A 16,848-nucleotide genomic window follows, 5' to 3' on the forward strand; every position below is an offset into this window, starting at 1 on the left:
TTGTTCCCCTTACCAACAGTGGAGAGATGAAAAATGATTATTTTCTCTTTATGTGAAAGTTGATCTTACATGCTACCGTGCTCATGTCCTGTGATAATAGGAATCAGACGAGGTAGCAAGCAGAACTTGAAAGCTTCACTTAGTAGATCCAGTAAGTGATAAGGGTGTCAGGTAATCTGAGTGTAACATACTAACATCAAACACGATACTTACCAATGTTTCTTTAGTAGTGGTTCCATAGTGAGAAATTGAAGATCCTTAGACAAATAAACAGAATTGGTCCTTCATCCCTTCTCAACCCATCCCTGGGTGAGGGATGACATACGCATCGGCGCACCTGTACCGTCCTTTAATAGGACATAAGTGGAACGTTATATTAACAGGAAAAGCACCCACCTTCCTGACACTCAAGTGCAGACCTGTTCATGGATGGAACTGCGAGTCACAGGCTTTAGATGCTCAACTTCCGTCCAAACAGTAAAGACTGCCCGAGGCAGGGGTCCTTAACTTAAGGGGATTAAAAGACTCCACTTCTCACCTACTGCTTACCCCCTTTATAAAGATTAGCAATGGAGAGAGTCCTGCAGATGTATGCATGATGAAGAGTGAGTTCTGTTCAGAGTTGGCATGGGATGGCATGCAATAGAAAGCGGAGGTCAAACGCTTTTGCTCTAGCGAGTGTCTTGGTCGTGAAGCATGCAGGTGGAAAGGTATTTAAAGAAATTTGACTAAAAGAATGAAAAAGGAGTGGAAACTAAATGGATTCTTTTCAAAAGATTTAGAAAATAAGACATGATGAACGTTTTCTATTTATAGAGTCTCTGTGGTCTGTCTCTTTTTATTTATTTGAAATGTTTTTGAATGTAGATTTGGGGGAACAACTGAGAACTGTAAATAATGGAAGAGGGGCCAAATAGCAGTAAGAGATCCCTTAAGTTCTTAAAAGAGATGGACCATCCGAGCTGTATAAATATATTTATAAAGCAGGTTACTCTTGTGGAAAACTACGTAAAGGCAACAGCAGAAATACTGCATGGACTGGATTTATGGCGGTTCACTGCACAGGACACAACACCACCTTGAGAGAGGTGCCAGCCATTCTGGGCTCCAGTTGTCTTGAGTCATCTCCCCTGCTTTATAATGGAATACATGTTTGAAAATGATAACAGAAAACAAACTTGAAACATGCAGCAGTTTTTCCTTTCAACTTTCCTCTGCCTTTCTTTCACCAGCACAGGTATTTCCTTTCATTGTGGTGTATTTTTAAGGCATTTTCGAGAGAAGCCTTCTTGAACGCTCTCTCTTTAATTGGTAATGTGCCACCATAGGCTTACCAAGCAAAACAAATTTTCTTCCACATGCCTTCAAAATGACGCCTGCCGTTGCTGTCTGATTTTTGCCTTCATTTCTAATTTACAATTGTTTGTTCACTCTCTTGCTACCTATCTGTTTCCACCATTGCTCTGCCTGTCTTTCCCCGCACTCTCTTATGCTCCCGCACAATTTCCTGATAATATTGATCCGTCCATCGTTCATTACGTCTTCTGTCACCGATATTGCACTGTGGACTTTGTCCAAGGGTAGGCAATACCACATATACCTACCATGGATCTTTCACGTTAGGTAGATATTCCATCCCATTTATGAGCTACAATATCTGTACAACTTTTAAAAGTTCAAAGTCTGCAAATTTACGTTGGGTCTTCTAACACAACTGCACCCTTAACCTCCCTCTGGCCAGGAGGTAAAGGAGATATTGAAAAATAATGAAAGCAGAAAGGGTAGTGTTTCTTGATTGCTGGAAACGCTATTTGGATTTGTGTTCGGTTGTGAACAAGATACCTAGGAAATTACTAGACAATAAAAAGTGATATAAGCAGAAGCTTTCATATCAGGTAATGTTTTTTTAATTAAGGAAATTTAGGGAAAGGACTCTAAAACATAACCTGACATGCTAATGCATGAAATTAGAAAGTTTTCTTCAAATACTTCTAAATATAGGAATATTTTAATATAACGCACTAGTAAAATACCATTGCTTAACTTCTTTTTTGTTTCCCTGCAGTGAAAATATTTTTCCCTGTGGTGAAACTCCTTCCGCTACACCTGAGGAAAGACCAGTGTTATGGTTTTTCCTCCCCTTTTCTACTCAAAAACAGATTGGGCCCGATTCACAGAACTAACAAGACAAAATCCTAAACTTACTACCATTTTGGTATTCACAGAAGGCACTTACTCATTTCAGTATTCACAGAAGTTAGTGGTCCTAACTTTAGGACTCCTAAATGCCTTCTGTGAATACCGAAAGTCTTAAAGTTAGGATTTTTCTCAGTTTAGGAGTAGTAAAGTTAGGACTCCTAACTTTAGGACTCCTAAATGCCTTCTGTGAATACCAAAAGTCTTAAAGTTAGGATTTTTCTCAGTTTAGGAGTGGTAAAGTTAGGACTCCTAACTTTACTACTCCTAAACGGAGAAAAATCCTAACTTTAAGACTTTTGGCATTCACAGAAGGCATTTAGGAGTCTTAAAGTTAGGACTCCTAACTTCTGTGAAGACCAAAATGAGTAAGTGTCTTCTGTGAATACCAAAATGAGTAAGTGCCTTCTGTAAATACCAAAATGGTAGTAAGTTTAGGATTTTGTCTTAAGTTAGTTCTGTGAATCGGGCCCATTGACTCTCACCTTTGACAAGAGTCATTGAGCAAGGGGTTCAGGTTGGTAAACTACCTGCAAACGCTTTTTGAATATCTACAAACAAACGAGTTTGTGGCTGTTTATCCACTTTTAAAAGAGTTTCCACCTTATAATGTCCACAACCCAACCCTTTAAGATTTACTCACACCTACGGCTTCACCATAATGGTGCACTATTGGATGTGAGTAAATCTATTTAATAGTGCAAGTTCATGTTTTCTGAATTTGAATCTGCACTCATAATGATAGTACGTTCCCCCATCAGTGTATTAAATTGTGCTAGTAAATCACAAACACCCACAAGGGGAAAAACGATGTTCTAGTCTCTCTTTTCTCTGCCAATCCTTCCTTTTCCCTGCTTCTCACACCTTTTGCTTTCTTGTAAAGATATGTGTCTACGGAGTGTAAACACATGCATACACAACTTTTACTGCTAATTTGCTGTGATGTCATGTTAATTGTTTTCTATACCCCTCATGATGCAGTTAAAGTTCAAGTCGTTAACCAAAGGGACATAGTTTTCCTTTTGGATGGATCTGTCAACGTCGGCAATGCCAACTTCCCATTTGTTCGAGACTTCCTCGTCAGCCTAATTGACAACCTCGATGTCAGCGGCGACAATATCAGAATTGGCGTAGCACAATATAGTGACACTCCCAGGACAGAGTTCTATCTAAATGAAAATACCAGGAAAGCCGATGTGATCTCACGCCTGGGCCAGCTGAGACTCAAAGGTGGGCCGACGCTCAACACAGGGGCTGCCCTTAACTTTGTCTTTAACAACCTCTTCACTGAAGCTCGTGGAAGTCGGATAGACGAGAGGATCCCGCAGCTCCTGGTGCTGTTGGTTGCGGGCAGATCCAATGACCAATATCTCGCTGCTTCTAATGCTCTTGCACGAGCTGGAATTTTGACATTTTGTGTTGGTGTCAGAAATGCTGATAAAGCTGAGCTTGACCAGATTGCCTTTGACCAAAGCATGGTATACCAGACGGATGATTTCAGTTCCTTGATCAACCTTCAGCCGCAAATGATCTTACCATTGACAACGTATGTTAGCGGAGGTGTGGAGGAAGTTCCAACAGGTAATAATAACCTTCCCTGATGATGGCTTTAAAGCCTCAGTTCTATTTTCCTGTTTTTTCTCATTGAACTCCTCCTTGGCATTTATGGGGTTTGTTTCAAATTCATGAGCTATGGAGATACAAAATGTCTTTATCTTTAAAGAGAGGGCTTTTTTAAGGTAGTGTGAACTGCCTGCAATTTGCAAATGTAGGTAAGTGTCCTTGACTGAAAATGTAGCATAGTTACATTGTTAAAACCTTATTTGCATCCACCTTCCCATTCATCTGTCAGGATGTTAAATCAGACCTATTGGTACGAAGGCACCCGCTGCTCGGCAGTAAGCATCGGGGACCCTGTATCCCCTAGGCTCTGGTGTGTGGGGCTCTAAAGTATTTGCAGCAGTTGGAAAGGTGAGTAAGTTAACTTTTGTCACTTTATAAGGTTGCCCAGCAGACAGGCTCCTGTCATGTACATGTTTTACCATGTGCTGTTTGTTTGAATGACTTCTTTTTGCATGATAAACTAGGATTCTCACCTTCACACCAGTTTAGACAAGGGGTGTCTTCAACTCCTGTTCTCTCCCCAAAGTGGAAGCTTGTTTCTCTGAACAAAAAATAAATGACCCTGATGCACGGTGAGATTTTTCCTGGGTGTGGAGGGCATTTAACATTTTCCCTGTGCATGTTCACCATGACTTGCATAGCTGATATGGACAGTGAAAATGAGTGACAGGAGACTTGCCCTCAATTGGGTGGGATGATCATCGTTGCAACCCAGTTGTCCTGTGTAGATGGCTGGTGGGTCAAGGGTTACAACTAACCAAGCCAGCAGAGTCTCTGCTGAGGCCACCCAGTAGGCCTCTCAACTGTAAATAGAGAAGGGAACCGCAGGTTTGATGGGGCAGTAGGATTGCCTCTTTACGGAGCTCCTCCTGCTCCACCAAACCCTAAATAAGGCCCTAAAAGGCTGCTAATGATTCCAGGCAGCTCCTTCATATGCCGTTTGGGTTAAGCTGCTTCTGAAATTGAAAATATAGCTATTCAGCAACTGAAACTGCTCTAAACGAAAGTGTTTAGAACACCCTACTAACATATTTAAAACAACAATTACGATTACCATACAGCTTAAGCTCCTTTTCGTAGAAAAACAGTACTTAGAGAAACTTCTCACGTTATCAGCCACCGCGTTGCACTTTATCTGCCATACAATCATTTATGTATTTTGTTAAGACCATATCAAGAGTACACAGATTTAATGAATTAGAGACAAAAACTCTCCTTAATACCGTGGAGATAATGACTCATATATTGTTCCATTGATTTACGACTTCAGATCGAAAGAAAGAACTCGCTTACATGATTTACCAACATTTTCCAAGCATGTCAAGTTCTGTGGGTATTAGAATTCTCAAAAACTGCTTCACATGCAAGACATTTAACAGTGGATTCTCAGCCACTTAATAGTGAAACAGAGCAACCAACATATGTATATTGCTTAGATCAATAGTTAGAATAATATTTCTGTGACGTTAAGTAGAATATCCATATGTCCTCTCCTACTCCCTCCAATTATTAGTATTCTTTTTACATCTCCAATCAATATTATTGAAAGAGCATTTACAATGCTAGCTATGTTAATCAAATGTATTAACCTCTTTAATTTTGTAGAAAATAATTGTTCAAATAACATTCATTTCTGTAGGCCAGAATGTGCCTGAAAGAGAAGGTTTTCACCATCTGCCTAGGGCAGTACAGTCAGTGATTGATATCATGCTTTTAGTAGAAAGAAATTGATGTTGGTCAATACACTTGGTAAATGTGAAAAACTTGGATTCACTAGAAACTGGATCAGAATCCATCCTGATTTAAATTCATTGCATCCAGACATTCATTGATGCAGTACTGGCTTCTGATCCCAAATCCCGCATCAGTGCATTGAAACTCTGTAATGTACCTTCCCTTATTGCCACATTAGTATTTCTCCAGAGTTGCTCTCTGAATACTTTGTGAAATATTCATCGGCTCTTCATTATCATTCGACGTGTTTGTTCAATTTTCATCTTCATCATCTTATAGTGCAAACCTGGAGTGTTTAGTTTCCTTTTTGTTATCCAAATGAATGATCTCTAGATAGTTGATTTTAGCCCTTCCCTCATTTTTGACATCCTATCCCCCCTATTACATGCAACACAATTTCTTCAACTAAAGAACCTTTACTTCACACTTATTGTTGGCTAGCTTGCTAACAATAAGTGTGGTTTTGATTCATTGTGTTATTGTAAATCCTACAGATCCCCACTTTACTATCAACTTCATTTTTTGGGTGAAAGTGTGACAGTTGTCCCCTTGGAATTGTTGCTTCTAATGCTTAGGAAAATGTCGGTTAATGGTGGGTGTGAAACATGCATGCACAGTGGTTGCATGTCAATAATGCCATAAGCAAGGAGAAATTCTGTAAGTTGTTGAATCCTATAGTCCTTAATGAAAGATAACTCTGCATTGGATTGTGAATGCTCGATGTGTGAAGGGATCAGGGCATACCTTACACACATGAGAAGATGGAAACGGAAGACACATAATCCTTGCAGTTCCTTGCCATACATATTCTTAGATGTCAAGCGGGTCTTCTTATTGAAGCTAAAATGTATTCCTCTCATCACCACATCCAAGATGGCTCTAGTATAAAATTGAAATACAGCTCTTTCTGGACGTAGAGAAGAGATAATTATTATTTAAGGTTCTATTCGGGTCCTCAGTTCCTCAAAGATTTTGGTTAGTGATATTGAGGACAAAATCAGCTAGTACTTCAAGTTTGACTCAGACATCATCTACACTGGAAGGTGATTGAAGGTCAACTTCAGCACTCATAACTTTCATGCTAAAAATCCTGTATAATTTCATCTAAAGTCAAAACAGTTTATGACACAGATTAATTTGAGATATACACAAGAATCTTCTTGAAGTCTTCTTATGTCGATTGACCGTTGTCTGCCAGAAAAATACCCAACAATGTGAGCTCCATTGGTATTGGTCCATTTGACATAAGTACCTTCATATGCTTCTTCCCAAACGGATGTGTTGATTATGAACATCAATGTATTGAGCAAGCCTCAACTACATATAGGTGGACTTGATTGAAAATCCTTTGCCTTATGGCAAATATTCCACTTTGAATGATGCTGTTTAAGGAAACTCTGTCAACAGTGGCGGCTCCTCCGGTAAGGTGGTGAAGCATCATTCCACTGTTTTTTTAAAGCAGTATAATAAATAAATACAATGATAATAACTAAGTTATTATCATTTTCGTTATTTCTTTTTGCCAGGTGGGCGGGCGGGGCTGACAGAGCAGCCGAGGAGTGGTTTGCCCCCACTCCCAAGTGCACAAAGACCAACCATTACAGTCTTTCGCACTTTTCCCCTTCTCCACCCAGGTTGCATTACAGCTTGGGTGGAGAACATGCACATGCCCCATGCCCTATCTAAAAGCTGAGCCATGGCGCTCAGACCAATCACAATGCTGCATTGCAACATTGTGATTGGCTCAGGGGAGCCTGGGTGCTTCCATGCTGCTTCCTGTTCTGGTTCCTGCCGGCAGGAGGAGAAGAGATGCGACCAGGATGAGTGGCAAGGAGGACTCAGCAAGCAGATAATTCAATTATTTTTTTATTTATTTATCGAAGTAGCACTCATGACATTTTAAGACTCGATTTTGAAGTTTTCTGCCAATACTTCTGACTATCATGTGAAATGCACACGACAGAAAGGTACAGCACAATGTACTGCATTAGAAAGAGGAGAGTAAAGAGACCTCACTAACATCTCAAGGAAGCAGAGCCATCAGCAAGGAGCGTCACAGTGATCACATGCTGAAGAGGTCCTGGGCAAAACGTATGAGACAAACCATCTCTCAGAAATGTGCTTTCTTGAATGACTCCTTCCTGCATGAGAAACTAGGATTCTCAAAAGAAAATTAGGGTCCTTATTTAGTCACTGGTCGGTGGCCTGCTCTCCCAAAGTGGGCGTTTGTTTCTTTGAAGGAAGGCAACGGACCTTGATGCACAGCCCCTTTTATTCAATGTTACACACATATTCAAACTTTCAGAGCATGTATAATCTAAATTATTTACTCCAAAATCACAGGATGTTGCAGTTTTGTTCTTGAATGTCTAGAACACACACATCTAAATATACTTAAGGAATGTGTGGACATTTTAAAGGAAACAAGATGTTGAGCATGTGCCACCTTTTCAAATCAAAAAGACTCAGAATCGCGTCCATCTTTGAGAATCGTGTGAATCTTGCTTTGTCGAAACTATTTGGACCTCATTTTCTGTTTGCCTAATACGCTCTGTACGACTCTTCCATCTGAGTTCCTTTGATACTCAGGGCCCGATTTATAAGGGCCTCCTCTATATTTATGGCGGGATCCGCACTTGTGATAGGACCTCTTCAATGGGTAGTTGCAGTACGGCGGTCTGACTACGAGTGCGGGACCCCCCACCATGACTGCCGGGCCTCCACCACAAGTGCGGAGGCCCTTTGTGAAATAGGCCCTCAATGCAACCTATTGTGAAAGGGAAGTTCATTGCCCTTTCTTCAGTGTACATGATACTTAAGATGCAATTTCCAGCATTGATCCATCCATCCAGCCAACCAACCAGCCATCCATTCCCCCATTCGTCCTTCCGGAACATATCCTACATCAGGAAAAGTATTGAACAGTTCAAGTGTGAAGATTAAAATGTTTTTTAAAATGGCAGGAGAGGCACTTTTTTCAAGTATAAATTCCTCTTTGTTTCCTTCATGGCCTGTAAACAATGTATGTGTAATGCCTGCTTTCAGGCCAAACATATGTTGGCTATGATAGGGCTAGAAACGAAAAATCAGAAGGAAATAAAGATTGAATAATAAAGGGCTATTTAAAGTATTTTTTTAGTTTAATAAACTGAGCTTATATGTCCTCAAAAAAAGAGTCCCTCCTCTACCATTTTATTATATAAAACTTTAATGCAGACAATTACAGAAGACCCATGTCGAAGGAGCATATAATGTGTACAGGGAGATGGAGAGGGCAATGACAGTAATTTAGGAATACGTTTGTCATACTTTGTGAATATAAATTACGCTATCCTAAATTGACAATAAAAGGTATGGTATCTATAAACAATATTCAGGGGCAAATTAACGACAAACAAAAGCAGCGTAGAACCCAAAGCCAGCTTGCTCCCCCGTGCCATAAGGAAAGTGCAGGGATGCGTCATATTTACTGCAATACAACACATCTCTGCCCTTTCCTTTGTGCTGGCGCACAATTGACGGCCTAGGGCAAGTGTGTCTGCGTTGTAGGAATGATTATTATTGTGCAGTAAGGGAGACCTTCCTGCACAGAAATCATCAATGGAGGTGTTTTCCTTCTTCTATGTGTGCTGCATATAGAAAGAGGAAAAAACTAGGAGAAATAAAGATGTTTCTTCTCTGGCTTATGACACCTTCTCAGTTTTACAAATCCTTGTAAATCTGGGAATGCGTCAAAATCCATGAGTGTTGCATGGGAACACCCACTGCAATGCCCATGGAATGCCTCTTTGATACAGAGTAAGTCAACACAGCTACTTCTTTGCCTTACTCCATTTCTATGTGGATTTGCATGGCCTTGTAGATATGGGTCTGCACTCTATGCCTTCGCTGCGTCCAAAAAAGTGATGCAGCGGTGACGCAGGCTCCTTGTAAAAATGCCCCTTAGTTTATATTTTGAAAAGTAACTAAGTCCCTCGGATTCTGCTAGATCCTTATTGAGCCATTGACTGTTTTTCAAGAGGAAACGTTTTCTATACTGAGCCCAGTTTTTTGTCTGAACAAGTTTCCTCGTTTCTCTTCCATAGTTCATTATTATTCCTCACCCTCCCACTGCGCAGTCTTTACATAACTTTGAATATAAAAAGGCGTTTTTAATTTCTAAAATCAAAGCTTTCAAAAAGGCAAGAAAAAATACTTTAACCTACCAGTTCTGATTCCATTGAAAAACTCGCGGCAAGAATATATCTTTTTCGTGGAAAGATTTTTTCAGCAAATGGTATCCCATAAATAACATCTCCCTGAAGTTTCTAGGATAACCGTGAGAAAAAAAACCTGTAAATGTACTTTAAAAAAAATGAAAGATGGCACTCCTTGAGGGATATGAGCAACCATACAGTAATCTGTTGAAACATTTCATATGTGTTATTAAAGCTGTGTGAAGTTCACAAATTCATAAAGTTGCGAAATTTATGGACTTTGCACAACGTCGCAAGTACGATACTTTCCCGACTTAGTTTGAGGGAACATTTTCTACATAAAGTGTTGTGCAGTCTTTCACTTTGACAAAAAACTGTTTGCTGTATTTTTCACCTGTTTATTTTAAAACTTCACTCATTTAAGGAAGATAATTTACTCATCTTCTCCTGCCCCTTTGGATTACCCGTTGGCCGATCAGTCATCGACAGCCTTTTCCAGCAAAGACCTATCCCACAGTCCCATACTTCAAGTTTGACTCAAACATCATCTACACTGGAAGGTGTTTGAAGGTCAACTTCAGCACTCATAACTTTCATGCTAAAAATCCTGTATAATTTCATCTAAAGTCAAAACAGTTGATGACACAGATTAATTTGAGATATACACAAGAATCTTCTTGAAGTCTTCTTATGTCGATTGACCGTTGTCTGCCAGAAAAATACCCAACAATGTGAGCTCCATTGGTATTGGTCCATTTGACATAAGTACCTTCATATGCTTCTTCCCAAACGGATGTGTTGATTATGAACATCAATGTATTGAGCAAGCCTCAACTACATATAGGTGGACTTGATTGAAAATCCTTTGCCTTATGGCAAATATTCCACTTTAAATGATGCTGTTTAAGGAAACTCTGTCAACAGTGGCGGCTCCTCCGGTAAGGTGGTGAAGCATCATTCTCCAGTATTTGGGGTGTCTTTCATAGATTCACATGCTTGAATATTCCCCGTCGTCGAAGTGGGAGTCCCACGGTATATATAAAAAGCAATAAGTATCATGTATATATATATACACATTACATAACCACATAAGAGTATATACATACCCAAATAAACTTATATATATATAGTTCAAATAACATATCAAGTTAAAATACCATAGGATAGCATTGAGACATAGGAAAGCATTGAGAAAAAGAATCACTTTACTGACATATCACTGTCATTTTATAGTCCAAACTCCAGCCAATCAGGCGCTAGCACCCTCTAGAACCTTCTCCTCAGAGGCTCAGACCCTCAGATTTTCTACCGCACGTCGTGTGAAGGGAGTATCCCTGAGCTCTGCTCAGTTCTTGATCTGGTTTGAGGTTTTTTGTCTCTCATCATGTCTGCAAGTAAGAAATCTCTTTTCCGTCCTTGTTCATCTTGCGGAAAGTCAAGACTTTTCTCTGAGGATCCCCATGAGAAATGTATTTATTGTCTGTATCCTGATCATAAGGTGGCCAACTGTAAGATCTGCAGAACTTTCTCTCACAAAACTTTGAAAGATAGAGAAGGTCGCCTTTTAATATGGCTTCAAAAACTAAAGGATACAGATAACCCCCTTTCTGAGGTGGAAAGTGTAGCCTCTGTCAAGACAGGAGTCTCTTCAAAGCGTGGAAGTGTCCAGGACTTGCCATCTCCTTTTCTAAAAAAGAAGAGACTTCATCTTGAGGAAGTGTCTACAGGCAAAGTCTCTGTTACCACGTCGGCGCCCCCGAGACTTAGCTCTCAGGCGTCTATGACTGCGTCAGTACATGTTTCCAGTCAGAAACGTTCAAAACCGTCGACGGGCCCGTCGACGGCTCCTCCGTCGACGAGATCGGCTACTTCATCAGCCTCGTCGACGACGGTGACGACGGTATCGAGCAGATTTCCTTCGTCGACAACACTGACTTCGTCGACGTCTTCACCGTCGACGGTAGTATGTGTTTCTCTTAGAACTGTCTCGTCGACGATACCACTCACCTCTTCGTCGACGACTGGGAAGTTGGCGCTTCCGTCGACGTCTGCAACTCCGTCGACGATGGATAAAAAGAAGAAGAGGAAGTCTTCATCGTCGACGACAGCCTCGTCGACGACAGCCTCGTCGACGGCAGCCACACCGTCGACGGCAGCCACCTCGTCGACGGCAGCCACCCCGTCGACGGCAGCCACCCCGTCGACGGCAGCCTCCTCGTCGACGGCAGCCTCCTCGTCGACGGCAGCCTCCTCGTCGACGGCAGTTCCGTCGTCGACTACTTCGTCGACGGTCGCCTCGACGACGGTGCGGTCAAATTTTGCGACAATGCCATTGGTGCCAATGTCAACGCCAGCACCGGGGTCTGTGGACAGCTCCTTAATGCTACGTCGTAAGGCTATACTAGACCCAGTTATGTTACCACCTGGACCACGGCCACCCCGTCAACTATTTCCCTCAGGGGATGAGGACGATTCAGATGAGGACGATCAGTCTGCTTTTCGGGATGCTCTTAGTCCTTCTGAGCTCCATATAAAGTGCCAAGACTCTGAGGAGGATGAATACTACGAACAGGAAGAAGAGCAAAATTCCTCTGCTCCGGTTCCTATGGTGCAGCTTCCTGTGCGGCTTATTTCCAACCTCCAATACATGTTGGAAGATTATAATCGTCGCTTTCCAGCATCCTCTCAAAGTTCTCCACGTGAAGCGCCATCTGAGGTTCCACCTCATCCTATATTGCCAACGATACCTACGCCCTCCACACCTGCACTGCCTTCCAATGCAGAGGATGATAATATGGATAATCTAGATACGGAAGAGGGTGAGCTTCCGGAGGACGACTCTATGGCGGACTGGGATGACTACCAAATCAATTCGCCCGCATCACCGCCAAGGTCACCAGTCAACTCGCCACCTGTCGACATAACAGGGTTCCATCAGCTGATGGAGAGAGCAGCGCAACGCTTTCACCTTCCCATGGTGGTTAGGGAAGAGGACTGTTTCTTGTACGATTTCAAGTCCCAGCCTCAGAAACAAGTACGAGCTGTGCCCATTATAGACTTCATATGGAATGAAGGCATAAAGTTAATGAAGACACCTAATTCTATTCCGGCGGTGCTCCCGCGCCTGGAGAAAAAGTACAAAGCTCCGGATTCTTCCCCAGCCTGCTTGGTGTCTCAACCTAAGCCGGACTCAGTGATCACACAAGCGGCACAGCGCCGCTCCAAAAATCCATCATCTCCAATGTCGGCGCCTCCGGATCACGACGGCCGTCGCCTGGATGCCATCGGCAAGAAGTTCTCAACCATGGCGTCAACAACGGTCCGGGCTGCGAATTCTTTGGCAATCCTCGGCCGTTACGATAGACAGATGTGGTCGGACATGGCTGCACTGGTCAAGCTTATACCGGAGGATTCTAGAGCGGAAGCTCAGAAGATCCTGCAAGAGGGTGAGAGGGCGTCATCCGAGATCATTGACTGCTCTGTTGACATCGCATCCACCGGTTTCCGTCAATTGGCGGGAGCAGCTGTCCTAAGAAGACAGGGCTGGCTTCGATCAACCTCATTTCGGCAAGAGGTCCAGGCTAAGATTTTGGACATGCCATATGACGGAGAGTCATTATTTGGCCAGCATGTGGAAGATGCCTTGCAAACCATAAAAAAGGACACGGATACGGCTCGTTCCCTCGGCACTCTACAGTTTAGGAAGCAGCCCTTTCGAGGTGCGCGCGGCCGCGGCACCTCCTCATCATCCTTTCGTGGGTCCTCTTCCCAATACCGCTCGTACAACCAAGGGCAACAACGGTACTCTTCACAACCGCAGCAGTCCTACAGACAGCAAACTAGCAAGTCATATAGAGGGAAGTCGAATTACAGAGGGAATTCAACCAAAAAACAGTGACTGTGTACGGATAAAACTTCCTTTTCCCAGTTGTCCTCTAGTTCCTGTTGGAGGAAAAATCTCCCAGTTCTTTTCAACTTGGTCCTCAATCACTTCGGACCGCTGGGTTCTGGATATTATTTCAAGGGGCCACGCCCTAGAGTTTGTGAAGGTTCCTCCACGCACACCTCCATCCGGACCTCCTCCCGCCCATCTCAAAGAACTTTTCAATCAGATCCAAATAATGTTAAACAAGGGTGCCATCGAAGTGGTTCCGAAATATCAAAGAGGGTTGGGATTCTATTCCCGTTTTTTCCTCATACTAAAGAAATCAGGGGAGTGGCGTCCCATCCTCGATCTAAGATTGCTCAACAAATTTCTCAAGACTCAGTCCTTCCGGATGCTCACATTGAAGGACATCCTCCAATTCTTTTCTCAGGAGGATTACATGACAACGATCGATCTGCAGGACGCATATTTCCATGTGCCCATTCTGCCACGCCACAGGAAATACCTACGATTTCGAGTGGGCCACAAGGATTACCAATTCAAAGTCCTACCCTTCGGACTCTGCTCAGCCCCACGGGTCTTTACAAAATTCCTGGCCCCGGTGGTGGCTCACTTACGACAAGAGGGTATTCAGATATACCCCTACCTGGACGATTGCCTCATCAAATCTCAATCCTCCCACCAGGCGGCCCTCGATACCCAGCGCTGTCTCGATCTGTTCCAGTCCCTGGGTTTGTCGATCAATGTGCGAAAAACTCAACTCACGCCGACTACGTGCAAGACCTTTCTCGGCGCTTGTATCAATACGAGCACAGCCATGGCTTTCGCTTCAGCAGAGCGTCAAGAACGGATTCAACAGCTTGCGAGCTCCATCGCAGCAAAGCAGTCAGTTTCAGTCCGCATATTGAAATCCTTTCTGGGAATGGCGTCCTCATGCATCGCTTTGATCCCTCTCTGCAGACTAAAGAGTCGTATCATTCAAGAGGAGTTAGACAAGCAGTGGCGCCAGGTTTCCGGTTCCTTCAACGATCAGCTCGTGGTGTCACCCCGCATGGCTCAAGCGCTGCATTGGTGGACCCGTCCTGCCAACATCGCAGCAGGAACATCTTTTCTGTCGACAACCCCAGAACTCGTCCTTACCACGGACGCATCCATGGAGGGTTGGGGCGCACATTTTCAAGATCTATCCGTCAAGGGCCAATGGTCAGCGGCTCAGCGTTGCTGGCACATCAACAGACTGATACTGATGGCCATTTTCTTGGCGTTGAAATCCTTCCGCCTGCAGTTCCAAGGGAAGTCAGTCCTCATTCAGACGGACAACACCACGTGCATGCACTACCTGAACAAACAGGGCGGGACAAGATCTCCACTGCTCTCCCGTCTGGCGCAGAGGATTTGGAGTTGGGCCATACTCCATCAGATGACGTTACAAGCAATTCATCTGCCCGGCATTTCCAATACTCTGGCGGATGCACTCAGTCGGTCAGCATCATCAACCCACGAGTGGGAGTTACATCAACCGACTCTGGAATTTGTCTTCAACCTTTGGGGTCACCCGACAATCGACCTCTTCGCAACCCCGCAGAATACAAAATGCCGGTCCTACGCAAGCTGGTTTCCCCACCAAGGGTCGTGCGGAAATGCCCTTTCGATCAATTGGTACGGGATATTTGCGTACGCTTTTCCGCCGATTCCTCTGATTCCGCGAGTGTTGCGGAAGATGAGACAACAACCGTGCCATGTACTCCTAATAGCTCCACGGTGGCCTCGGCAAGCATGGTTTTCGGAGTTGCTTCTCCTATCCCAACACGAGCCCATCCTTCTCCACCTGAAGCCGGATCTGCTGACAATGAACGATGGTCGGATATGCCATCCGAATCCCAGCTCTCTCAGCTTGTCGGCTTGGAACCTGAGCACCTTGAATTTGCTCATTTGAACATTCCTCCAGCCTGCAGGGAGGTGTTAGCTAAGGCAAGAGCTCCATCCACAGTGAAAACGTATAAGCTCAAATGGAAGCGATTTTGTCTTTGGTGTGCTTCCGCCCACATTCATCCTGTGCACGCTCCTCCAGAACACATTCTGCCGTTATTCCTACAACTAGCGCAGTCTGGATTATCGCACTCTACCTTAAAGGTCTTTCTAGCGGCAATATCTCGCTTCCGACAAGATGGCTCGTCCTCTCTCTATTCATCCAGAGTCATACAACAATTTTTCAAGGGTCTCTTTCGAATGTTCCCGCCCATTCGGCGTCCTCCACCCACGTGGCGCCTGAACATCATGCTGGCTCAGCTCATGAAGGCGCCCTTCGAACCTATCCACTCAGCGGATGTCAAATTTTTAACTTGGAAAGTGGCCCTCCTCCTTGCTCTGACCTCTTCCCGCAGAGTCAGTGACATTCACGCCTTTACAATAAAGCCTCCGTTCCTTCAATTCAGATCGGACTGTGTCATCCTCTGCACTAATCCGGTTTTTATACCTAAGGTACCATCCGATTTCCATCTTAACGAACCGGTGCTTTTAAAGACTTTTTTCCCGCATCCACAAACCCCGGCGGAGCAAAGCTTACACTCTCTGGACTTGAAGAGATGTCTTAAATTCTACATTAGCAGAACTCAATCCTTTCGCAAATCTGACCAGTTGTTTGTGGCCTACGGGCGTGCTTGCAAAGGACAATCGGTCACCAAACCTACGATTGCCCGTTGGGTTTCATCAGCAATCTCTTTTTGCCATCAAAAGGCTGGTAAGCCTCTGTCTTCGGGAGTGAGAGCCCATTCAACGAGGGCTATGTCATCTTCCACTGCCCTGTTCGCTGGTGTGCCCATCCATCAGATATGCCGGGCAGCTACGTGGTCCAGCAGGCACACGTTTACGAAGCACTACTGTCTGGAATCCATTAACGAAGCAGACACGGCTGTGGGACAGGCAGTTCTACGGAATCTGTTTAAATAAGGTGAGCCTCTGCTACTTCCCTCCTCCTGGGGTATTCTTAATTGCGTTCTAAATACATTGTCATTGTATTACATGCAATATCAATACGGCTTGGTCAGCCGAATACTGTTTACTGCTTACTATTCTATTCAAGCATGTGAATCTATGAAAGACACCCCAAATACTGGAGAAGAACAAATGTTACTTACCTGTAAACTGTGGTTCTCCAGTATTGGTGTCTTTCATAGATTCACATGCGACCCACCCTCCTCCCCTCAGAGGCTC

General features: G+C 43.7%; 1 protein-coding gene across 1 annotated transcript in view; it reads left to right on the forward strand.

Moving 5' to 3' along the window:
* Positions 1-16,848, forward strand: part of COL6A3 (collagen type VI alpha 3 chain) — a 294,883-nt gene that overhangs the window by 78,774 nt on the left and 199,261 nt on the right. The window contains exon 6 of the mRNA XM_085645092.1: positions 3,178-3,777. Within this exon, the coding sequence (XP_085501218.1) occupies positions 3,178-3,777 (600 nt within the window). The remainder of the gene's footprint in view (positions 1-3,177; positions 3,778-16,848) is intronic.

This window comes from Triturus cristatus, chromosome 3_1, assembly GCF_964204655.1.
Source record: "Triturus cristatus chromosome 3_1, aTriCri1.1, whole genome shotgun sequence".
Lineage (NCBI taxonomy): Eukaryota > Metazoa > Chordata > Amphibia > Caudata > Salamandridae > Triturus > Triturus cristatus.